Consider the following 25,997-nt stretch of genomic DNA (forward strand, 5'->3'; position numbering starts at 1 on the left):
TGCAGACGACAGAACAGGAGAGAGGACAAACAAGGCGACCCCAAAAATAGGAAGAGAAAGGAAGAGCGCGTTGCATCCTGCTTAGGGACCGCTCAGGACCACCCGGCTTGTGTCTGGCGTTCCAACACAAACCGCACGCCTTTAGCTGTAATGATATTTAATTTCTCTTAGGGATGCCATTTGTGACTTAAGTGAATTATGCAACAAGGTACCGTGTCTGCTTTTCTCTTTCTCTTCCCATTTCTGTGCATGCTTTGCGATTTTTCTGCTGCGGTAGCATCAGCAGCTTGCTCCTGCATGTTTCTGGGACCGTCTTAAGGCGGCTTTCCCTGATCATTCTGTAGGCATCTGCAACGGAGATGCGGAAAGGCTCGCGGTTGCAAGCGTAAGATCCAATAATTATTAGTTTTATGTGGAGTTTGCAACCGCAATAACAATATGAGAAAGAAAAAATGTCGAGAGTGCTGTGAATTTATGTCTGTTATCCATTCCAACGGATTAGGATTCGGGACTCTCTCCAATTGCCACACACGCAGTAGCATTTTATATAATCCCTGCGATGAAGCGTACCAGGTTTGCCTATTATTTTAAAATGCTTATGAAATGCTGAAGCAGAGAGCGGGACCTCACAGAATGCAGACAGCACTCTAATTCGATGTTGGGAGGTGCAGGCAGATGAAGGGCTAGTTCAGCATTGCAACCAGAGCACGTTTTTAAACGGAAAGTCAACTTCCAAGTAACTGTGCTGAGGGTTCGGCTGCTTCGAGACACGATTGCTTCGCAGTGCAGAGCGAGGTGCCACATCTATTCATGAATCAGTCTGTGCAGGCTGGTAGCAGTGATAGTCCTGCTTCAGGAAACCAGGCATAGATCTGGGGCTCCATATGCCCAACTCAGGTGTGGGACTCATTTGTTTGCCTTAAGGGTTGGGTAAGCAAATAAGGATCTATTATATTTGTTGCCTCTTTGACCAGAACACCTTTTAAGCTTGGTTAGATGTTGTGGGTAAGACTGACAGACGTTGCCGGGGGTTCTTGTTTGTATCCCGTCTTTATAATGCATGTGCCCCGGAGAGTAATATGTGAAATACGAGCCTCAGATGTCCGTGGCCGTTCTTTGCTTATGGACGCATCAGGCTCACAAAATATGGATAAGAAGTGGACTGCCACAGATGGCTTATTCCACTGCCAGCATTTGGAAAGAATGGAGACTGCCAAACTGGGCTGTCTGCGTTGTAGAGGTGATGTCTTCTGAAATGAAGGGCACAAATTGTCCTCCTCTGACCTGCTGGCCTCCTATTGCATTGGACTACAACTCCCAACATCCTCAAGGATATGATGTTCTGCAGAGCTAGGATAAGGGATGATAGAGGGATTTCTTGGAATCTTATCCGTTGGTTGGCTGAACACTCATAGAGTCATGGCAAGCATGAATGGCAGCCGGTTTTATGCTTGACCACGTGGAAGAGAAACCAGGTTTTGGCACACAAGTCATCATGAACAGCGGGCATTTAGAGGACTCCTGGATGTGTTCAGTGGCAGGGATTGTTCAAAATTTGTGGTTTGAGAGGAAGCTGAATACTGTTCATGTGAGGGAAGATTTTTCTAAATTCTGGCAAGGCTGAGAAGTACATAGCTGAGGCAACTTTTCTTCTGTTTCTCTCTGTCATGCACACAGTGTTGAACTACTTGTGTAGGCAGTGCTGTTATGTCTGAAGGCCTGTTATTTCTGTCTCTGGGCTCCAGAGACATATCAGAATGAAACCAAAGGTTTTTCTTGGTTTCCATGGCAGGTGTCATGTTGTCAATATGGTGCAATAAAATCACCTCTTGCTGGAGGTAATCATTGATAGGAAGCTAAACATACTTTCAGAGTCTGATGATGTGACATTAGGCATTTGTGTTGTGGTGATCGGACTACTCAGCAAAGTTACAGGATTTAAACCTTCCCACTTTGAAAGCGTGACAGAGGCAGAACTGGCAGCTGAGCCAGCAGCTCGTCACTGCCTTCCAGGCTTTTCATTGGTCCCAGAAAGCTTCATTCTAAAATAAGTTATAGCTGTAAGAAGACTGAAAGGCAATTACAGAAATAAAGACCAACCACCATAGCTTTTCCTCTTGTGCTCCTTATTGTTTCAGGCAGGTGAGAAAAACAGGCAGTGGCTTCTCCTGTGGATGCAAGTATAAGAAGAGACCCAGCAACTTTTCAAGCACAGCCTAATACCACCAAACAAAAATAGACCAAAGAAAGTAAAGGCAAAGATCCACAAATGAAGTGTGAAAATTGCACCAAAACGGTAAGTGCTTTTCTTAAGCATTTATATAATTCTAAGGTCGTTGTCCCACTGAATTCAGTATAACTTGCTTAAGAGTAAACACCATATTTAAAGCTGCAAGCCAGAGCACTCTGACCTGGCAATGAGTCTCACTGAAGTCAGTGAGCTCTGTAAACACACACATTATATAGGGCTCCAACCATGATAGTTATAAGCAACTTATTTGAATATATAGGTTTTGTTTTGACTTTGGAGAGGCTTATATATCTGAGGAAAAGAACACAATGGTTGGGTTGTGAAGAGAAGTACTATAAACTTAAGTGTTCTTGCATTTGGATAGGTTAAGAGCTTCCATAATCATGGGCATTCCTTTTGTCTATGGTTCTAGGTAAAAACCTTATGTAAAAAACTATAATACTTTATTTCATTTTTTCATTTGTTTCTATTTTTCTATTTTGTTTTCGTTTATTAAAATCCACAATAAAAATAAATGAAAAGGAGACTTTGGAGAGTAACATTCATATTGTTATTAATAACATTATTATTAACAACAACAACATTATGTAACAGTACCATTGATACCATAGAAATAGATTTTGTCTCAACTATATATAATTGTAATGTATGTTCCAAAGAGAAATGAATGGAGTCTGGTTTTTTGACCAAGTTTCTTGATGGCATAACTCTAAAGCTTCAATGAAATACATCAGTTAGTTTGTCCATTTCTGCAATGTTCAGAATTTTAATCACCCAGGAGATCAGGTCTTTTTCCAGTGTCAATCCTACACAATATACAGCTAGTGATATTGCAAGAAACTTTACACAACATTTTATTTATTTACACACAAACATGCATATAGTATGAGTAGCATTTTTTCCTTTACTTTCTAAATTGTGTTTCCACATAAGATTGGGATTAAAGGTGGAGGGGAAGATTCCAATCACTTGATGTTCTTGGCTGGCATCACATTGTGTGGTTGTACATACACTGTGGGCTCCCAAGAATTGTACTGGTTCACAGTGTCCCTCACTCATGTGTGTGGCTTAGGGCACAATCTCATGCATGTTTAGACCTAAAAAGGGCGAGGGAGATGCTCCAATTGTAGGAAAGACATAGTTGCTCTGCCTAAACATGCATAGGATTGTGCCCTTAGCTTGGAGAAGCATGTGTGTAGTAGACTTTGCACCATCTTGTCCAGGTTGCTAAGGAGGACATGTGTCCCTTTTAGGAAAGCCATGCCTTAAGTGCCTGGAACTTAGGGTTATTCAGGGACAGAAATGGAGAATTACTTGTTCTCATTATTTAGGAAAGTCTCGGAACTCTGAATTTGCAGTACCTTTCCCTCACCCTTACAGCTGGCATGGAAAGAACCATGCTGGCTGCTTCTTCAAAGTTGCAAAGGCAACTTTGATCCTGGCAGTGCTTCAGCCTCTTTCCCTCTCCTTCTGAAGACTGCACTTAGACAACTGAAATTGATTGTCTGGGTGCTTTGCAGGGTGAGTCAAATACAAAAGCAACCTTTGCTTTCACATTCGCATCAGATGCTCCAAGTTTGGAGAGCTGTGGGCACCTGCATCCTTAATATCTTAATAAAGGACTGTTTTAATTAAAAATAGGTAAAGCATGCAGACAGTTTCCACGGAATGAAGATATACACAAAAAGAACCCATCTTTCCCTTAGCCTATCTCATGCTTTTTGATCAACAATTTTGTCTATAATATGTTTCAGGAATGTAGTAAAAAACAGAAGAGTGATGACCAACAAAACACACCAGTTGAGTTTCTCAATTCAAACGACAAAAATGAAGAGGTAATATCCTGTGTAATGCTCTTTTTAACATAAGTGTCCCAATCCAGCTGAAGGGACTCATGACTTAAGTCCCATTGAAGTTGTACTTTAACCATTTATTTTTTATACTGTATTTTATGTTTTTAATTTTTAATTGTTGTGAACTGCCCAGAGAGCTTTGGCTATTAGGAGATATAAAACTATAATAAATAAATAGCTGAAATTAAAAAGGGTATAACTATCTTTTCCCATTGATTTTTATTTAGCCATCATGGCTAACTTTCTTCTGAAAAATATTGTGTGCATATGTGTGTGTATATTGGAATGTGCTTTACACACACCTGAAGCATCATCCATTACAATTATCCATAACTGTAATGGATAAAAATTTCCAGTGGTGGTCACTATGACAAAAATATATATTCAAAAATACAGTGTCTAAAGGCCAAATTAAGGTTCCCTGTTTAAATGCTGTAAATACTACTGACTTAGCAAGAATGCTCTGCATACTTAGGACTTTCCTGAATCCAGGTGGCCACTGTATCTGTTTCTTGGGCTTCTGGGTTTCTGACTCCTTGCTGGATTTCCTGTACATTCCCTGTCTGCTGATCTCCATAATTTCATCAGTGAGGGAGCGTTGGACAGGGCAGAAAGAAGGTTCAGGATTACTGCTACTCTATTAATGGGTCTCTCCACTTTGGTCCCCACCAGAACACGCCATTTTCCTCCTTTCCATGATCTGATTATCCAGGTTCATGATTTATAAAATATTTAGTGCTACAATTGGTGTAACCTTTGAGTAATAGGAACACATTGCCTTGTGTTCAAGATTTGCAGATTAAAGATCAGCAAGCTCTGCTGAGAGTGTCAACTTTCGATCAGTCTCTTGGGCCACTCTGCTGGCAGTTTGACCACTTACACATCAAAGTCATCCACAAAAAAGAAGACAAAATAGGATATGGATTTGCATACAAAGATCCAAATCTGGAAGTAATTGCTAAAATTTAAAATCTGAAACATCTCACCATAGTAAATTAAACATCTAGGGCCTGGTGATCGGCACACTTGCCCAGGGTACTGTCCAGGTGTTAGTGGGCAACTTCAGGATCCCTGCTGCTCTCCCTTCTTATGGTTCTTTACGTTGGACTTGGACTAAACAGCCCTTCAGATAGAAGATGCCTTCAAATAGAGGGTTTTTCCTCTGTAAAGTAGGACATTTGGACATCCTGGGACAGTCCATAAATTATAGGAGGAATGAGGGCCTGCCCTTGCACCTTCTCTAACAGCCCCTGCAGCTTCTATTTGTGGAAGAATTGTGGGGAAGGATGATTTGGCCAAAATTGGAGGTGAGAAGTCAGGAGAAGGATTGTAGAGTTCATGAAGAGCCCCAAACTGTTTCCCTATAATTTAAACACCACACAGAGAACTCCTCCAACATGGTGGTGGGTCCTAACCTGCCTTTTTCCAATTCCCCCCTTTTTACATTAGTTTTTTTCTCCTTTTCAGAAAAGTGAATTCCATAAGTTGGCTAATGCTAAAATACTGCTTAGTGACTGCCTAGCTTGTGACAACTGTATAACATCCAATGAAGCAGTTAGAGTTTTCCAGCAAAATCAGAACGAACTCTTCAGTGTACTGAACCTTAATAAGGTAAAGGGATGGTGTTTGCACTGAAAATGTACTGGCCCGACAGTCACATTGGAACTCTGTGATACAAGCAACTGTACTTTCCCATGATTTTGTTTCCTTCCTGTTTTGAAAAATCTCTTGTTCCAGCTGTTCTGCCTTTCCTGTTTCCTATACATTTTGATCTTTTTTAACCTCTAGGGCAGTGGTGGCGAACCTGTGGCACGCGTGCCGCAGCGGGCACACAGAGCCCTCTCTGTCAGCACGCAAGCCAAGTTGCCCCAGCATCGCCCCAGCAGCCAATCATTGGATAACAGCGCACATAGGGGTCATGTGCATGCTCGGAAAGGAGTAGCGGTGCCAGGCAATGATGTCACGAGCCGCAATTCATTAAGCGCGACTCATCCGAGCTTTCGCATGGCTCATCAGTGCGCTGCCAAGGATATATATATAGTTGCTTGGACTGGCTGTGAGTTGTTTTTTCTAAACTAAAACCTCAGTATTCAGGTTTCATTGCAGTGTTGGCACTTTGGGATAAATAAGTGGGTTTTGGGTTGCAGTTTGGGCACTCGGTCTCTAAAAGGTTCGCCATCACTGCTCTAGGGTCTTTGCTTCCAACTTCAAATCTATCCCCATTTCTCCTGTACTCAAAAATCTCTGTTCTCTTGGGCAAGTGTCTATTGCCAAATCCCCTTTTAGATCCCAGTGTCCTCATTCTAGTGTTCTGACTTTTCATCCTTTAGAAATAATCATCTTTTCCACAAGTGTGTATTTGTGTGGCAATTTTATAACACCTTAATTATTCTCCCGTTGTTTTCTTTTGTTTCCTATCCTTCACTGTCAGTCTGTGAGCGGGGATTGTGGACTCTTCATACACTGTTTTGTAGGTGTACATTCCCCGTGCTTTAAGTATGCCCCTAGAAATATGAAGCACCAATGCAGCAAACCCCTTGGGCAGACTGGGGTATGGTGCATATGCACTCTGCAGGGAGTCAGGTTAGGCTGTGGCTTCTGACAAAAAGAGACCAGGGTTTGCTGCACCATAATGTATGAAATGGTCTTGTGCTGGATTTCATTTCTGCCCCAAACCTAAAGCTGCTGTTTTATGAAGGATTAATAAATGTTCTGCATGTGTTTAATAAAGCATAAACTCATGGGATTTTCTACAAAACGCTTTTTCAGTGAGAGATTACATATAGCCCTCCCTTAATGAAAAGCTCTTCCAGCTTTGTAGAACAAGAATTCTTCAATCAATCACAGAGGGAATACCTCTAGCCTTTGTTCTACTGCCAGTATTCCTTGCAGCTGCTAGAATAGTTATTTAGTGGTTTCATTTCTGCAGTCTTCTGATCACTAAATTCATAGCTCCAACTAACGTTTTGCCTTTAAGTGTTTAAAGCCAGAAGTCACAAAAGGAGAGAAAACAAATAGTAATGTCTCCTTGGCTGCGCTGTGCTAGGAGAGCTGTATGCGCCATTCAAGTGTTCAAGCAGTGAGAGAAAAATGAGCAGCTGCGCATTTAAGGAAGCCTTTGGCCAAGTGTCTCCTAGGGAGCACCTTCCTGCTTTGGTGGGCTTCCAGTTATGGGTTTCCTTGGAGCTTACTTGGTGATGGCAGCGGTAGGCAGCCATTTCAATTCCTCACAATTGTCCTCAGCAATGATACACTGAGGATATTGGGAGAAATTAAATGGTCACCCACTCCAGTCACCGCCAGGTTTGTTTGCAGCTGGGCATCCAGGCAGCATCAGCACACATGCCCTGCGGGGGTCCCAGCAGCTGCCCAAGGATGCTGGGTGCTGATGTGGGATCTGGAGGGGAAAGAGAAGAGACAGAAGACCAATAACCACTGCACCTCAGCACTTGCACAGTCTGAAGGAACAAGCTGCTGCATTGTGGCAACTGTCAATGTGGCATTTTGATTTTCTGTTTCTCTCTTTCTCGTTCACACTCTTTCTTGGCTGAAATTGGGGTGGGGTGGGACAGAGGAAAGCGGATTCCTCAGCACAGTGATATCCCCCTGCTCCAGTGGAATGTGTGGGCAGATGTGATCCACCCAGAGAGCCTTCTGGCTATGGAGCGGCATACAAGTGGAAAAAACAAACAAATAAAGCCCACCTCCTAAACCCTTTCCTGAAAAGCTGGTTTAATCAGTGTGTCAGAAAAATAAGCAGCATGCAAAGAATCTATCTGATGAATGTGAAATGCACTGGAGTGTTGCAGTAATGCCCTTGTATGTTTTGTTGTGTATTGTTTTCCAGAAATGTGATACCTCAAAACACAAAGTGTTGGCAGTGTCTATATGTCCTCAGTCCTTGCCTTATTTTGCTGCTAAGTTCAATCTCTGTGTAACAGAAGCAGCCAAGAGGCTTTGTGGTTTCCTCAAAAGTCTTGGTAGGTCTGTTTTCATGGTGAGAAAAAAACACAAACATCATATTTTTATTTAAAAATTACATGTTGCTTCCCTTGCATACTTTTGCAGCATATGATCTGTCACAAGATGAGATTGCAAGGCTGTTTGGCAAAGGATTTATTTATAGCTGTGTCCATGTTTGTTATACAATAGGGCATTTCCATTAGTGCAGAAATAATGAGGACAGTACATATCAAATCTTTGGGGGCGCTGCTTATTATCAGGAAATCTAAAATGGGTTAAACTGGGATCTACTAGTAGATAGCTGGATGATTTTCAAAAGTGGCAAAGATGTCAGGCTGTCAACTGTTCTAGCAACAGCAGCAGCACAACAATATGATTTTTCTCACCTAAATTAGGTTGCTGACATGAAAAAAGCTTGGCGTAATCAGGAGTAGGCATTTGCTTGAAAGAAGAGCGAGTGTAGTTCAAAGTCTAGAACGGAAAATAAATCCCTACACCAGGGCTAGACAACTTCTGTCAGTCTGGGGACCATTTTCATTCCTCCAGACCACCCCACTGCATGTTACGCACACTTTCTGTATGGGTGCTAAAAATAGAAGAGAAATAAATACAAAATGCTACAAAACACCAAAGGGTGCAAACTAATTTGTTTGCAAGCTCATTGTGACACTTTGATCACACCAACCTGCAGTGGAGTCTCCAAAAGGCCAACGTTTGCTAGTGTTGACGCTTTGAGTACATCATCTCCAGGAACCATTTTGTTTGCAAAAAAAAAGATGTTGTATGTGTATTGGGGGTGTTACTGTGCCCAAAATTGAATGAAATTGTGAATGCATGAAGAAATTGAATTAAATTAAATTTTGAATGCATGATGATCAAGTACAGCTGGGGGGTGGATGCAGTTTAACGCACCCCCCCCATGCCCTGTATCTTTATACAGACAGTCTGCCTGACTTTTTAAAAGAACTAGCCCATGACTTTCAGGAGAAAAGTAGGAAATGGACTGTTGATCATTCATCTAAAGGCCCATGTCAACAGACAGTCCCAGGAGAGGCAATCACCTGCATCGGGTGTTGTGGAAAAATTTTACTGCTTCCACTTTTCACACACTGGTATGGGCAGCTTTTCCATTTAAAATTAACTTGTATGTTCTGTCCAATGAGCACCTATAAAAACCTTTTTAGTACCTCTGCTTGGGCGTATTCCCCTCCCACGTTTGCATGACAGTTGGCTAGGACTGATGCTTCCAAATCCAGGCTTCCAGAGGTAAGAAGGAGCTGCCTCCCATATAGTGCTGTGTCCCCATGGACCCCCCCCCCCCCCCCCGCTTTGCTTTGTACTTAAAGGGAAGGTTTGCAGCTCAGTAGTGGAGCTTGTATGTTGCTTGCAGAAGGTACCAAGCTCATCCCACAACATCCTAGTTAAAAGGATCCCACCATAACAGGACCCTCTGCCGTGAGTTGCCAACAGCTGGAATGGGTGATACCAGCCTAGACAGACATGCATATGAGGCAGGTTCCCAGTGTTCCCTGGAGTTGAACAGTGTGTGAGTCCCACAAAATATAGAAGGGCATCAGAAAACAGAGCCTCATGAGTTCCCAGAATCTTTTGCTTTAGACATTTGACCTGCTGAGCCAAGTGTATTGTTTGTTCCTGTGTCCTTTCTCTTTTATATTCCACTGCCCCAGCAGTGAATAAATGATGATGCAGCTTCAGGAGAGTGGGGAAAGGAAGGACAACTTGCTACACTGATTAGATTTTCCAAACCTTTGTGTTTTTTAAAACCTCGAGTTGTAGAATAGTGGGTGAGGGTAAGGCATAATTGATATGTGCTGCAAAATGAGGTGATAAACTGCAAGTGAATGTTCCCCATTTGAAAATCCCCTGCAAACAAAAACTAGAACATAGAGGAAAAATAGAGAAAAAATCCTTGCCCAGTCTGCACCATGCTGTTTACAAGAGCTGAGCATGTCTGTCAAGGAAGCACATAAGGGAGGGCATTCACTCACAGGGTCACCATAAGTCAAAGACAATTTGACGGCATCTCACAACAGCAGCAGCAGCAGCAACTGCTCCATGCTGTCCTAGTTCTCTATCTTGAGGTGTTTCTTTGCTTTTTAACCAGAAGAAGCAACAACGTGTTTCTCCCACCTGTAGACTGAAGTGATATAATTCCATTCTACCACCTCAGGTCTCTGGTCATCCCCTTTGGACAGGGCCAAAGCACTGGATTCCAGGCGAACTGGCTACAGTCTGATTCAGGCATACCCAGAAGTCTCAGTGTAACCTCCTTCCCACTTTCTTTAACTTAAGTGGGAGATCCCCATACCAGCACAAACTGCATCTTAAACTCATACGATCTTTGAGTTGGGTTGCCCCAGTTCTAATACTCTGCCTTGTTGATAAGCCTGGTAAAACTGCATGCAAGTCATGTGTGTGTTTTGTGACTGTCAGTGGAAACATGGATGCAAATTGGCCCACCCATGCTTTTGTTTTTCACATATTCATTAAAAAGGCTAAAGACTATGTAGAACAGATGAAAGCACTATCTGATTATATGCCATTGCCCTGCTTTCTTGACTGTTTTCCTATAGGTGTGCATTATGTCTTTGATACCACGATAGCTGCTGATTTTAGTATCCTGGAAAGCCAGAAGGAGTTTGTGCAACGGTACCACCATCAGAATCAAGAAGAACATGCCTTACCTATGTTCGCTTCAGCTTGCCCGGGTGAGAAATCCCATCCCAAACATTGCACAACCCACTTCACCAGCCCTCGCTGCTGCAATGGATGTCTTTTGGTTTATCTAAGCATGTCAAAGACACAAGTACTTCCATGATAATATCCAGTTCTCTGATCTGATGCCTGTCTTTGAAATATTTGGGTTGGGACAATGGGGCATACTTTAAAAGTCCATCAGCTAGGAAAATCACTTCCTCTTCATTAAGAGAGCTGGGACCAGTTTCACTTCTGTGATATTCTTTCAGTGGTCAAACTCCGACAGAATGGGCATATTGGCTTCCTCTCTCCCATAATCTTGTGATTTTTTTTCATATTGCTTACAATCCAGTTTATATTTGGTCCGAACCCTACCCCACAAACATCTCCAGGAGCACAGCTTATGGCTGCACTAGTTGGCTCTTTGTAGGGCAATCCAAGGTATGGCAAAATATGGTCTGGTTTCTGTCAGCTTCCTAGGGCCTTTAAACAAACTCTTAGGCAGAGAAGCACACTGTTGTAATCAGTGCTCACTGTGAGCCTTTTGTTGTAAGATTTGCTATTGCTATAGCAGTTCAAGCAGTAGATGTGGAAGTTGCAGGGTAGCATAATACAGAAATAATCTCTTTTGAAACACATGCACATACAAAGTAGAAATCTGGTTCAGCTGGAGGGGAATTTGTATGTTAAAAGGTTCCTTATTCCCATCTATGTTGCATTCCCCACTGTGCAAATGAGATGCATTAATTTTCAGCAGCGTGTCTTGGATACCATGCCAGTACACTGCCACATGAAGCACTAGAAAGGGAGGGAAATACTGAGTTCAGAACACATGAATCCATCTTTTAAGCCAAGTAGGAGTAGATAAAGAAATATTCTGCATGTGATTTCAGCTAGCAGGTCGAAAACACACTTAGGTGGGATTAAAAAAAAAAAAAAAAGCCCTGCAGTCACAATTTTTAAGACTGTCTCAGAGGTCATAGCATTGCCTTTGAGAGAAAAGTATAAATTCAGTCTTATCCATATTTCTTATTCCAAGAAAATTGCTCCCTGAATCCCTGAGCGATGTCTCTCTTTCCCTCTTTTTTTTTTTTTAGTTGTGTGAGCCCCAGGCAAGCCTATCCACATTTCTGCACAGCCAGCAGGTCAGTGGGCTGCTGGGAGAAGATGGCTGCTCCCACACTGCTTTTTATGTATTTATATTATGGGAACCAGTGCAGTGCAGTGATAAAGAGCATGGGACTGAGACTCAGGTGACCTGGGCTCTAGTCCCTGCTCAGCCATGGAGCCAACTGGGTGGCTTTGGGCCAGTCACAGACTCTCAGCCCAGCCTACCTCACAGGGTTGCTGTTGTGGGAAAAAGATTGAGAGCAGCAGGAGGAGAATGATGTAAGCTGTTTTATCATAGAAGAGTTGGAAGGGCCCATGAAAGCCATCGAGTCCAACCCCCTGCTGTTGCAGGACACCAAGTTACACCATTCCACCCAGGTGGCTGTTGAGCTTCTTTTTGAATGTCTCTAGTGTGGGAGTGCCCACCTCTCTAGGCAGTTGGTTCCACTGTTGTATTGCTTTGACTGTGAGGAAGCTTTTCCTGATGTCCAGCCTGAGTCTGGGTTGCCGCAACTTGAATTGATTATTCCGTGTCCTACATTCTGGCATTTGCAAGAAGAGATCTTGACCTTCCTCTTCGCATTCTTTAAAAGAAAAAAGGTGGGCTATAAATCAGATAAATAGCAATAATCTTTATATCCTGCCTTTTCTCCTTTCAAGGAACTCCAGGAGCTTACATAAGGCAGCTTACTCCACTCCCAGTCCCACGCTCTTAACCACTACACCACAGTATTAGCAGTGATCCTAGCTGAAGTCACTGGGGTGGTGGGGTCAGGCCAGGGCAGTGATTCCACCCCCACCTGTGAATGGTGCTGTGTGTGCATACAGCATGGCCCTGAGGGCCAAAGAGTTTCCCAGCCTTTGTGTAGACTGTGGGTGAAAGCTGAAGAGCTCATGTTCCTCCAGGAAGCAGCTCCTCCTCTGCCACTGTGTTTCTCAAGTTCAGCCCTGTGGATGACTAGGCAGAAAGGGCCTGGGCGTTGGTGTGTGGGAGCAGATAAAATCCTCTGGGTCCTATCGCTCCTGCTCCAAGGCTGTTTGCAAACTGAACATTGATGAATGTGGACAAGAAGGATAGAGCTAATTGAGTGAACTCTGCCTGTTTTTCTTTCTGAGAAATAGATACTTGGAGGTCAGTCAGCTTACAAAATGACTCACACTGTAAACAGGCTCTTGGCTTTCCTAGTTAAACTCCACCAAGGCTCTTTCGATTATGCGATGTATGACATGGAAGCTGTAGAAACCCAGCTCCAAGAGCGCAGCAAGATGATGAGTCATGCCCTGAAGGGCAGGGTCTGAGCTTGCGTGAAGGGAGCTCTGGGCTTTGAAATGTCACCAGTCCAACACTGAGCGAGATCAGATGAAACAACAAGCCACCCTGGGTTGTCAAGCAATGATGGGTTGTCATGTTGCCCAGGTGCTGCATGGTTTTGGCAGGGTGGCTTATTTTTCTTGAACGTGCTGCCCTAGGAACTCATAGTTTGTTCTACACTAGTTGATGTCTTTGGTGGATTGTCATGTGGTTCAAAATCAGCATTGTGACTGATCATGGATTGTCACAATCACCCGCAGATCTTCCTATCAAGTGTGGCAAAAAAATGGGATGCATTGTTGTGATCTTGCCAATGACTTCCTTCCACTCCTGCTAAAATGGCACTTTGGAAGGACCATTATACATTCCCCAGCTTTTTAAAGAAAGTACTTCAAAAATGTGTAATTGAGGTGATAATTTTATTTTGATTATTTTTGAGGGTCTGCCTGAAGAGTGCATTTAAGACTGACCAGTATCAGTATTGCTGAGACAAGGCTGCCTATTAGCTAATTTTCACAATTTCAAAAGACCAGGGGAGAAATAACAGTGAGAGAAAGGAGGGAACTAATAGTATAAAGCAGTAACTCTACAAATGGTCAGAAAGAAAGGGCAAGGGAGTAACTGTGCCAAAAGGGGATTAACAATATTGATTATAACAATCAGTAATATTGATTATGTGATTTTCCCATTTTTCAGTGTTGAACCAACACTTCTCAGTGTCCTTCACCCTTTCAGCACTTCCCTGAGCCTAAACCTACTTCAGAAAGGGGAAATATTAAGTCCCCTCTTTCACAACTCCTTTTTTAGAGTACTTACTCATGCAGTTGCTGTGGTTCACTGGCAGTTCTAAAAATGCAGAAATATATGCAGATGTAATGGCTGAGAAGTAAATGGAGGGGATATTTACTTGCTGCAGGTGCATAAATTTCCCCTTAATTTACTGAGGTGGCTGAATGAAGTCACTGAGGAGGTGGGTCTGGGGTTGGGTGGACTCTGGGGGATGGTGGAGGATAGGAGAGAACCTGCATGTATGTTGTCCATGGGGTCGCAAAGAGTCAGGCATGACTTTGTGACTCAACAACAACAACAACATTGTGTTCATTTTTCGGCGCCAGGCTAAGACCTTTTTATTTAAAACTTATTTTAAGTGTTAATTTATTATGTAGAATTTTAAAAAAAAATTAAGCCGAGATGCACTGGGTTTTAATACTTTTAGTGTATAATTTTTGTATGTTTTTGTTTTTGTTGTGAGCCGCCCCAAGGCTTTGTTGCGATGGGGGCGGCATAGAAATGTTTTAAATAAATAAATAAAACATTATATTTGCATATATTTCTGTCGCTACTTTAGAACCATCGGGGCACTGCAGCAGTAATATCTCTCCTTTTTGGAGCAGCTACAGATTTAAGGCAGTACCGGAAAGGGGGAGAGTAGTGAGTACTGTCTGTTCCAGTCAAGAGAAATACATCACTGAAGGGGAAATGATATTCCTCCACACTCGGTGTACCTCCTTTTGCTGCTTTTTCATCCTCCCTGTTAGTGCTTCTTCCCTGAAGACTCTGCGGTTGTGCACAGATCAGCCTGCCTGCAGTCTCACCTTGTCCATCTGTTGCCTGCTACCCTTTGCTACACTCTGTGGCAGCCGAAACAGACAGACCAATTGGCTAGGCAAGACTATGCATATCAGCTGTGTTCAGAGCGCACTCGCACACTCATGAAACACCAACCAAAGTAGTAATAATAATAAAAATGCAGGTGCATCTGTGTAATTTTGAGGGATTATATTTTCAGAGATTCTGAAAAAAGAAACAGCAAACAAAAAGGTGTCAGCTGGAGCAGGGAAGAAGAATCGAGAAGGGTTCTGCCATGAGAGGCATTGGAGTTTGTGCCAGATCCAGCTGGAGGACTGAGGGGGAAGAAGTGGGGAACAACTCACAGCAAGCTGATCATGTTTCAGGCATATCGTGGGTTGTTCTGTAAATGATGAACTGAATCAACTGTGTGAATTAGCTGACTGGTTTACAGGGTGGCTTAGCATGACATGCAAATGTGCCCAGTGCTAATACATTTCCTCCTGCTGCTGTTTCTCTGCATTTTTGGAAGTAGCAATAGTCACCCTCCTTATTCATTCCTCCCTCCCTCCCCCTCTCTCTTCAACGGAAAGTGTCATATCTGGACATGTCAGAGGGCAAAGAATTCAGTTTCATTTAGATATGGGAGGGTGCAGCCCAGGAGGATTAGGGCGAAGGATAAGGAAAGCGAAGCTTGAGCTCAGATAAAGTGGACTGAAATATGAGCCAGTGCGGATGCTTCTCGTGGCTTTTAGAGAGTTAACTGGAAAGACATCCAAAGAGGGATGATCACTGAAAATACCTCCTTCCTTTGTAACAGATGCCTTGAGTTACACGCCTGCCTAGGATTGGGCCTGATGGTGGGGGTGCCTTTCACTCTGACCTTTATAAGAGAAAAGCACTGTGTTCCAATTTTCAATAAATGTTTGAGAATCCTCCACAAGGGTTTGAAGTGTTCAGCTATAGCATTGGGGACAATACTTCCTGGGGAACAAGCAGGATCATCTCAAAGGCCTCTCCTTCCACCACTAATACTGACCTGACTAAAAAACAACAGAGCTAATGAACAGCCTCCAGCCCCTCTCTTGACTTAACTGCAGTGCTACAGAATATGTTGGGGTTTCACAAAGGTTTAATTTTAGGATTTAACTGGGCAAACATTGGATGCAACTCTGGGAGAAAAGGAAAAGGAAAGAAACACTTGCATTGCACTACAAATATTGCTAGATGTACATTTTTAAAGACATGTCTAAAAGGGAGCACAAATGTAACTATGCTGGAATTAAAATAGTTATGGGCTGGGAAAGATAAAGATTGCATTCCACTAACCTGGATGAACTGGAGGTGAAAGGAACTGCTTCTTGGATAGTGCAGAAATGGAAGGAATAAGTCAGCAGTTTCCCCATTATCAGCTCAGTATAATAGTGATTCCGGTGAGCCATGTCTTAAGATACCACTATATGTCTAGTCAGTCAGGGAGTTTGGTTTCTTGATTCTCCATTTTTGAAAACTTTTAACTACGTTGTTTTATGAATCTTCCACTATATTTCTATTCTGTTTTCCTAGTTGTTGTGCAGTGCCCAGAATGCTTCAGCTGTTGGGCAGTATAGAAGCAACAACATCAGTAGTAATCCTTTCTACCTGTCTGGGTTACTCGCTCTAGGTTGGATCCAGTATGCAGAGAGAGCCCTCTCCAGCCTGGTAACTCCACACATTTGCACTGCAAAGTCCCCGCAGCAGATCATGGGCTCGCTAATAAAGGGGTATTTTGCCAGACAGCAGGTAACTATTTCTGGTGCTTCTCTGACATACTGTTGCTTGTGAAGGGAGATGGAGTTTTCATATGCTTCTTTGATGTTATTTGCTGTATCTATAATGTATAGTACTAAGGGGAGGATTTTTAGTCAATTTAACAAAATATAATTGTTTCTCTGATGACTAAGAAGTGTTGAAAGACACTGGACCAGCTTTTCACAAATCCTCTTGTCTTTGTCTTAGACAAAGACTTTAGGGCAAGTCTACCCAATCTAGTGCCCTTCAGATATTTTGGAGTACGACTCCCATCAGCCCCAGGCACTCTGGCCCATGGCTGGGATGATGTGAGTTATAGCTGAAATATCTGCAGGGAGTTCAGTTGTGGAAGTCTGCAGAAGTGTTCTAGGCCTGGAACCCAATTTTACCCATGTGTTAAATGGGGGTGGGGAGATGCAAACACTCCCCTCACCCAAGCCAAGACAGTGAATTTTTCTCTCTGTTTTATCATAATTTCCACTTCCTGTTTTCTCTGCTGCTGCTGTTTTGGCACTGCCACATTTCTTGTACAGAACAGAGCGAGCTGGTAGCACTGCATAAGCCATTGGATTTGGCTACGTGTTGCTTTCAGTGAGGATCAGCAACCACTTGGCCCTCCTTCTGCACAAGGGGAGAGTTGACATACCCTCGTTGCTAACACTTCCTGTCTTGCCTGGCCTGTAGACACTTCATTGCCTGCCCTTTGCACGGAAGACAGGAACACCGACCCCTCTACTTTAGGAGTTTGCATGCCCTTCTCATGGAGGAATCACACAAAGGGTCCCTCTCTTGACAGACATGAAAAGGTCATGTTCTTGCACTATTCCACAGAGTGCCATCTGCCTGATCCTAATTGTGCTAATTTAAGGATAAACCATACCAAATTCAAGGAAACTTTTTCTTCCTAGTAAGCATATTTGGTAAGAATGTTTAGGGTTTCAGCCTTAAAGACCACATTTCTTCCAAGTGCATCCTTCTTTGTGCTATTCTCTCCCAAGTTTCTTACCACATTACATCCACCCCCCATAGGACAAGATTTCATTCAGTCAATCAGTCACTTTCCTATTGTATTCTGCTTTTCAAGTATTGATAGTTTCCCAGCTAGCTAATATATTAAAGTATCAATTAAAACAAAGAGTAAAACCATCAAAGAAAGTCTCAGAAGGACAAGAATTCTGATCCAATAAAATCCAAATTCTATGTATAGCTTGTTTTCTGGAAAGATCTAGTAATCCATTTTGTCTCCAGGTGTGCCTTACTTTTCCTGCATTTTGTTTTTTTCCATGTGCTTCCTCCATCAGAATCTCTCCCCAGAGAAAATATTCCACATCATTGTGGCACCTTGCTATGATAAAAAGCTAGAAACCTTGCGAGGAGACTTCTACACCCCGTTGTCTAATTCTCAAGATATTGATTGCGTTTTAACATCAGGTAGGCATTTTCCTTAGGAGATGTATTCCTTTTAGCACAGACAATGAAGGAAGCACAAACACTTGCCTGAAAAGGCTGGCCATTAGCTAGACTGGATCTAGGATGCTATGAAAGGGCACCAGATGGACAGTGGTTTATATTTGCTGCCACCGAGGGGGAGAGGCAGCTATGAGGGTGTCTTTCCTTGGTGCCCGAATAACTTGGCCAGTCTGGGGGCCTGTCCATGCCCCAGACTTGGCATGAGGAAGAGTGGCCTTTGCAAAGCATCCGGCCTTGGCTTACCCTGCCTCACGTCCCACTCTATATGTGATTAAAGCAGGGCCAGGTTTTACTTCTGCCACTATATTCAGGGGTCCTTTCAGCCTGGGAAGGATGGGAGTTGCAGTCCAACACATCTGCATAGCACCAGGTTGGGGAAGGCTGCTGGACCAGGGCAGGGATTCTGGATGGTCCTTGTGCGTTTATACAGCTGTATGAGGGACCGTGCTTCTGCCAAAATGTAAAGCTTGCGACAGACCTCCTCGCTACCGTGATGCAGGTTGCATAAAGTAGCAGCGTGTCTGATCGGGAGGGCACTACAGGGATTTACTCCATAGGGAAAAAGTGACTTTGGAGTGTTCTGGGCCTGGCACTTTGTTCAGTGGTGTTGGGTTGGTCGCTCTTTGGCTTTTCTCCCTGTGCTGCTCGGTCGCCTGTCTACTCTGCAAGCCACAGCAGTGTGACTCCATGCAAGCCAGAGGTCTCGCCAGTCAGCAAGCAGCAAACATGCCTGATTTCTCCAAAGCTAAAACATTCGGCTAATTAGCAGTGTGAGGACAAGGTGACTGTCGCGCTGACTGGAACAAACAGTCATAAAAGATACCTGGGGGAGAAGCAGATAAGAGCTGTATAAAGGTGACTCTGGTCTTGACTCCCAGCATGGCTTGAAAGCTGCTCTTCCCTGGCAATATGAATCGCTGTCTCTGACCACAGTGCTGGCTGGAGATGCTGTGAGTTACAGTCCAATGCACCTGGAAGGCACCACTTTGGGGAAGGGTGGACTAGATGGACGTTTGGTGGGGACCTTCTGATAGCCTTAATTAATGCAACAGGCCAGATATAAGATATAATATAAGCTTTTGTATGGAATGCCATGGCCCTCCAGAAGTTAGTCAACCCCCATCAACCAGCATGGTCAGGGATAATGGGAGTTGTAATCCAACATCTCCTGCCCTATCTTCCTGCCTTTATCGGACTCCCATCTCCTTTGGTGCCCTCTGTGTGTGCTTAAAATAACCCCCCCCCCCACTCCATTTACAGGTGAAGTCTTCCAAATAATGGAGCAGAGAAAAATCTCTCTGAAAGAAACAGCAGAGCAGGACTTTGATACCCTGTAAGTAGCTCTTATGAAATGGGTTTGCTTTGGTTGGGGATTTGACCAAAAGCAAACAACATTTTTTGCTCCTCTATCAGACAAAAGAGTTTAAAAAGAGCAAACATAGCCGTCATTATTATGATCATCAGTGACATTTGTTACACTATTCAGTGTTGCAGTTCCAGCAGAAAGACATATGGTAAAGTAAGTTTTTCTTCCACCTGTTATTCCATTGCAAAAATAAGTTGTGCATTGGCTGGTGCTGATCCAGACCTTGGGTGAAATTGGGCAAGTGGTCCTTGGTGACCTCTCAGCACTGACTACCCTTCTCCCCCACCTTCTGCTGTCCCTTAGGCTCCCCTGAGGCAGGTGAGTGGGCCTAAGCAGCAGTGAGATCTCTGCACCATCACTTGTGATTGCAAGAGGAAGCAGCTGCCATGGTGGACCCAGCAGGTGGCGGGTTCTTTCCTAGCCAGGCAAGGGGTAATCTCCACTGGGCCCCAGCAGATGCCCTAGTATGCCAGAGGTGGATGTTGGGCCTACATGACTACTTGAGACATGCATTTGCAATAAAGTCAAGGCTTGACAATCCCCTCTTCGAGTGAATACCTTGTAATGGCTCCTTTATGGGACATCATAGGGTATGAAAGAATTCCCACAAAAGAAATAAATACTTCTCCAGTGGGTTGACTATATTTGTTTGTTGCAGTAAGACTAAATAAGAATAATACATGTTAAGTCTTAAGGCATCATAAGGACAAGCTTAGTGTAGGATATTTTTTCATAGACTATATGCCGTTTCCTCCGATACATGAAATACTATTCTTGACACACACACACACACACACACACACATTCAGATTCAATAACTGTAAGCTGTTATAAATAAATATAAATAGACTGTAAATAAATAACAAATGCCTATGAAATGTAAGGCACAAAGTCCAACATTTCTAGGGAAAGCTATTATGTCGGGTCAGAGAATCATAGAACAGTAGAGTTGGAAGGAGCCAAAAAGGCCATCAGGTCGAACCCACAGCTCAGTTCAGGGCCCAGGATTATATACACTAGACAAGCACAGTGATAATTCACCACAGCAGTAACAGGCGGTAACTTAAGAGAAATTAAGTTTTTATGCTGATTTGACTCCTGTAGCAGGACAGGAAACCACGATCCTGAAATGAATGAATCCCCAAGCAAGGTAATCATAGTGAGTCATTTGGACAACAGAGCAGGAATCTGAAAACCCCTTTGTAGCTGCAGGTGATGTGCTTCTTCAGGCCAATGTCTTCTCCCATTCCCCTCTGTGGATAGATATCCTAGTGCAGCCCTCTGTCATTCTCACTGGAAGCTGTAGTCCAGCACATCTGGAGAGCGCCAGGTTGGAGGAAGTTATCCTAGTAGTGTCGTGTCGCTTGGCCCTGGACAGATGCTGGCTGAAAAAGCAAGAACTTGCAGTCCCCCATTCACAGTGGGTTAAGCAGTGAAATTTAATGTTTAGCATATACTAAATTTAAATATATTTATATTTAAATACATGTTTCATTAGGTTTTTGATTATGTTCCTTTAGGCTGCTATCCTATGCAGATGTCTGTAAACTTCAGAACTCAGAGGATTGCAGACATCCTGTGCAAGAAGGGACAAGTGTGGAAGCAAAGGTGGCCTCTGTGTGTTTCCTACCCTGCGAAGCAGCTGCATGGCTGCTTTCTAATGGTGGCACTTCAGAGTGGGAGGGAAGGAGACTGAGGCAACTCCAGGATATATCATAACTTGGCGATGCTGGACTCCTCCCACACCCTGGGATACCCACCATACCTCTGCTCCAAGGCTGCTTTGGTGACCTCAGGAGGAGCAGCTGGTGTGGTTCTTACCACCCCAGCTGTGATGTGGGGAAGGGAAATCTGAGTGCAGATACCTGACTCCAAGTTTGGAGCAATTTTCTGATCTCATTGCTGGTGATCTGAACTCTCCTCTGGCCCCTCAATTTGCCCCTCCTGTGTTTAAGTAATATATGGTATTTGTGGTAACAGGCACAAATTATGTGCCAACAAAGTGCTGTACAGGTTTTGAAAGTGCTCTTGCTCTTCACTTCCTTCCCTTATAAGGTTTGGTGGAGCAAAGGAGGCTGAATTAATCCGGCATGATGGAAGAAGCTCGGATGGTTACCTGGAGCACATATTTAAATACGCTGCCAAGGAGCTGTTTGACACTGAAGTAAAGGAGCTCACATACAAAGTATTAAAGTAAGTTTCCTATCAAGATTGTGTTCGTCTGAAACACTAGCTCAGGAAATAGTCCTTCTGACCACACTTTATGCTGCAGCACATGTAAGTTCTTGCCACATGTACACAAGTCAGGGAACCATATTGTGGGCTTATTTAAGGCTGTTTCATGGTCAAAGAAAAAAGCATTGGGAAAACATTTCCCCATTTTATGACTAGGTAAGCCTGAGGCTGGGACTAATCCCAGAGTCAGATCAGTGAATCCAGCTTAGACATATGCCTAAGAGACAACTTGCAGCGGGGAGCCTGGCTAGAAACTCAGGTCAAGTCACAAAAGTGCTTTGTGTGGTTAGTGGGTTTAGCAGAAAGTTAACACAAAAGCTTTCACTTTCTTAGCATGCATACAGAGCAAGACTTGCACCTCCCCTGCACACCTGACTGGTTTATACTGGTGTTCCTGCTGACTGGCTGAATGGCCCTCAGCTTCCTGCCACCAAGCGTGGTCTAAACAGACTTGCAAGAGGTGGGTGAGGTCACAGCAGGCGTCCTCCTGCAGGGCTGTGCTGGTGGCGAAGCGGCAGGCTCACTGCCACTGCTCTCTGAGCCAAGAGGTGCAGCTCCTCGTTCCTCTTGCGCTTGCCACTGTGTCAGCAATGCTTGCCACCATTGTGGGGCAAGGAGCAGGCCTGTGCCCAGCCAGCAACGCTGTTTGCCGCTCACCACCAGCTCGGTGGAGAGCCCCAGAAGATGATTGCCAGGTAAGGCAGCTAGTTTTAAGTGCAGTGCTCACACTCAAGCCTGGTCATGCACGTGTGCTCATGTACACACGTGTTTCTGTGTCTTCCTTTACCTGCTATGCATGCAGGCACACAGCCTCGTAGTGAGTGGTGTGGGGTCAGAGGACGTGACCACTCCCCTCTCTTGTCTGTCAGCTGGATAAAAGCCATCAAAACCAGCCAGGCAAACCATAAAGGAGTTGGCTGGCAGCAGTATTTCACAGCCTTGGTCCAATCTTGTGATGTATAACCAGCCTTATCCTTGAAGATTCAGGGTCAGTAGCAAACTGTGTACAAAATAGTTTGCAGAAAGCACACATTTGTTCCTAAGCCTTGCTTGTTCCCCTTCTCTAAATCTTTAGAACAAATCCTTTTGACTTAAAAGCCACTTGAGTTGTGGCGTTCTTTGAGTGCAAGAATTTCAGACCTGGGAAGCCAATTGAGAATGTGTTCAAGATGTTCTGCCTGTGTTGTATAATTGCAGTGAATAATAGAAATAAAGGCAGTTCCTTACTATGAACTACCAAGGCTATGAAGGCTTTCATGATCAGTCATTGTAACCCACTGTGAGCTCCTGTTTGGGAAGAAAAACCTGAATATTTTGTTTATCTTGGTATTTATAAGTTTGAACCAACAGTGTGGATTGTGCTGAGAAGACTACAGAAAAGCAGCACTGTGCCTGAAGCACTGAGCCCAGGTGCTTCCAGTGCGCCATGCCGCTGCACAGGGGCATTGCTCTGCATCGCACTGATGGATGGTGGGACCATGAAGGATTTCAGCCCTCAGAGGGCAGGCCTGCGCTAATTAAATGCATTCTATTAATCCAGGGGAACAATAGTGACTGTATTCCAAACTGGACGTGGCAAGTGGGGACTCTTCCCCACTTAAGAGCAGTTGAAAAGCTTGAGTGCAGCTGCTGAAAAGCTCAGCTGCTGATCACCAAGTGCAGAGGCTGACATGGGACAGGCAGCTTTTCCACCTATGTACCTGCCCTGGTCAGCTTCTCTCAGTGAAGGACCCAGCAAAGTATTCTCTGGTTGCCCTCATTCAGAATCTTCCTGTCTTTTCAGAAACAAAGATTTCCAGGAGGTCACACTAGAGAAGGACGGTGAGACAGTGTTGCGCTTCGCTGCAGCATATGGCTTCCGCAACATCCAAAACATGGTCCTGAAGTTGAAAAAGGGGAAATGTTCCTACCACTTCGTAGAGGTGTTAGCCTGTCCTGGAGGTAACGGCCTGAAAACTTTTTTTTCCTCTTTGTGCAGAAGGAAGGTTGTAGACAGTCTTCATGACTGGGTTTGCACAGTCATGGAGAGGTGAAAAGGCCGGGGTGACTGACTTCTCCTGTGCGTGCTGGGCGTGTGCTGGAGGATTTGCACCATCACCCTCCGCGGTGCAACGTGTTGCCTCGCGCAATCTGGCCAGGGTAGCTCGATGTAGGCAAGAAGCCACCCGGAACCCATAGGCTGTTCTAGGGTTCTGGGTGCCACCCTGGTTGGGTTTGTACGATGTGGTCAGTCACACAGCAGAGGGAAATTAGGCAGGTTACCCAGCACATGACCAGTGCTCATGGAGGAGAAATAAGCTTATTTCTTTTCCATGACTGTGTGACTCTGCTCCTGCTTCTGGTCCTTGAGGCTTTTGGATAGGTGACCAAGTTTCCCTGAGTCCTGTCGGGTGCCAAAACGGTGTCCTGTACATTCACCAGTGACATGTGACGCAGTGGTGCCTTGAGGGCTGCTCCCGCAAGCTAGGGCCCTTTGCAAGATACTTGGTCACCTCCCCTCTCCTCCCTGTGCCCGACAAACACAACCATCTGGATCCAGTGAACATGTTCAGTCTTTATCAATTGTTTTTGTTTTGCAGGGGACTTCTCTTCAGGGGTGGGGGAAGCGGGTTCCTAAAAATTCTTTCTTCTTCTGCAAATCTTGTTACGCCCTGCCCTGCCCTGCCCTGCCCTGCCCTTCCCCACAAGCATAACATCTCCCTCTTGTGTCTCAGTAACCCCATTTTATCTACACAGCCATCATGCGTTGCCACCTGCATCTACCATTAATGTATACGATAAAGTATTCCTTATTCCTTTTGCAGTCTGTTAGTTCTTAGCATATCGTGAACCCTGAGTTTCCACAATGTGACAACCTAACCATGGTCAGCCAGCTGTAGTGGGTTGTCATGTCATCTGCACCCAGCTCAATCTTTATAAAGTGGCTTAATTTTTGTGAATAATCTGCCACAAAAATCTACAGCTTGGTGTTGGGTTGTTTATATCCATTGTGTGTTATCACATTGTCCAAACCAAACTATGGGTTGCTGATATTCCATCCCAGTGCAAGTGTGCCTGAGCAGATAGATCTTTGTCTGCCTTGTCTTGTCAAATTCCTTGCATGGTTTAGCTGTGGAGTGAGAAGTAGATGCCCCAAAAGAAAGCAGGGGGCAATATCTCCCACTAGACAGTGCAATCCTTTCACTATTAAGTGTGGAATGGATACTTCTTAGTGTCACTTCTTTGTGGGTCTCCAAGTCCCGAAAGGTTGGCAGCCATCCTTGACTTTTCACAGCTCCTTTTTGGAGCTTTTACTACTGCAGATACTGCAATAATTGTTCCAGAAAGAATTTAAAAGGAGAGGGATGGAAAAGGGTAGTGCTTGGAGCAGGGAGGGGGCAGGCCAAGGAGTCAAGACTGGTTGATCCCACAGAGGCATCTGGGATACATTCCAGAGCTGGCTGGAGGACTGAGCAGGGAGGAAAGGGAGACAAGCACATTTTTTGTGAGCTGTGCCATAGTTTATTCTGCAAATAATAAGCTTGTACATTTTGGTAGTAAGAGGTCTTCACAAAAAATTACACATACCCCTTCTTGTACACATGTTATATGCAATTTCCACTACATAACTTTTATGCAGCTTTCCAAAATGTATGGATTTTTGTACACTGTTTCCCCTAAATTGTGCATTTCTTATTTGAGAACTGCTTTAAAACATTCAGAGAAAGCCAGAGAATAATCGTGCACACATTTTGGTTTAGGGAAGTGCATATTAAGCAGAAGTAGAGCACATGCACCAGGTGTATGGGGGAAAAAGGTGTATTCTTGCTCCCCACCTTACAGATGAGCTAGAAGCAGTTTATTGTCTGATGCAGCCAGTGTATTTCTCTCTCTAAGCAAATGAGTTCTCTCTCTTGCCTTTTCCTTCTAGGGTGCTTAAATGGGAAGGGTCAGGCTCAAACTGAAGATGGAAAACCAGACAAAGCCCTGCTCAGGCAGATGGAAGATGTATATGCTGCAGTGCCTGTCCGACTTCCTGAAACTGATGGGCATGTGCAGAAGCTTTACCAGGAATGGCTAGAAGGGATGGACTCTATGAAGGCCCATCAGTCATTACATACCAAGTACAGCATGGAAAAACCCGCTGCCACCAGTTTGGATATCAAATGGTGACCAAACAGATTTGAAGACTTGCATTAGGGTTGTTACACAAGCAGCAGTGGCAACTATTCTATGCAACTGGAGACAGGGACTGATTAAATTTGGAAACAGTACAAAGGATTGGAACTGCTTTGTTCCCCTCCTGGACTATCTAGAGTCAAGATGTTGCTTGATCGTTTCCATGTAACTTTGGAATGTCTTTATTTAATCAGAGCCTGA

At 44.0% G+C, this 25,997-nt stretch overlaps 1 protein-coding gene across 4 annotated transcripts; it reads left to right on the plus strand.

The window, feature by feature from the left end:
• NARF (nuclear prelamin A recognition factor) lies at window positions 1–25,997 on the plus strand. 4 transcript variants are annotated; one of them, XM_044454073.1, is made up of 12 exons: window positions 1–208; window positions 2,139–2,296; window positions 4,006–4,086; window positions 5,572–5,715; window positions 7,952–8,084; window positions 10,662–10,796; window positions 16,440–16,558; window positions 17,869–17,998; window positions 19,298–19,370; window positions 21,459–21,596; window positions 23,422–23,579; window positions 25,549–25,997. In XM_044454073.1, the coding sequence occupies exons 2-12, from the start codon at window positions 2,270–2,272 to the stop codon at window positions 25,788–25,790; spliced, it is 1,380 nt and encodes a 459-aa protein (XP_044310008.1). In that variant the 5' UTR covers window positions 1–208; window positions 2,139–2,269; the 3' UTR covers window positions 25,791–25,997. The 4 variants fall into 4 exon arrangements, with proteins under 4 accessions (XP_044310008.1, XP_044310011.1, XP_044310012.1 ...); XM_044454076.1 differs by lacking the exon at window positions 1–208 and adding an exon at window positions 789–930; XM_044454077.1 differs by lacking the exon at window positions 1–208 and adding an exon at window positions 789–897.

This window comes from Varanus komodoensis, unplaced genomic scaffold, assembly GCF_004798865.1.
Source record: "Varanus komodoensis strain SLA01 unplaced genomic scaffold, ASM479886v1 scaffold7_1, whole genome shotgun sequence".
Taxonomy (NCBI): domain Eukaryota; kingdom Metazoa; phylum Chordata; class Lepidosauria; order Squamata; family Varanidae; genus Varanus; species Varanus komodoensis.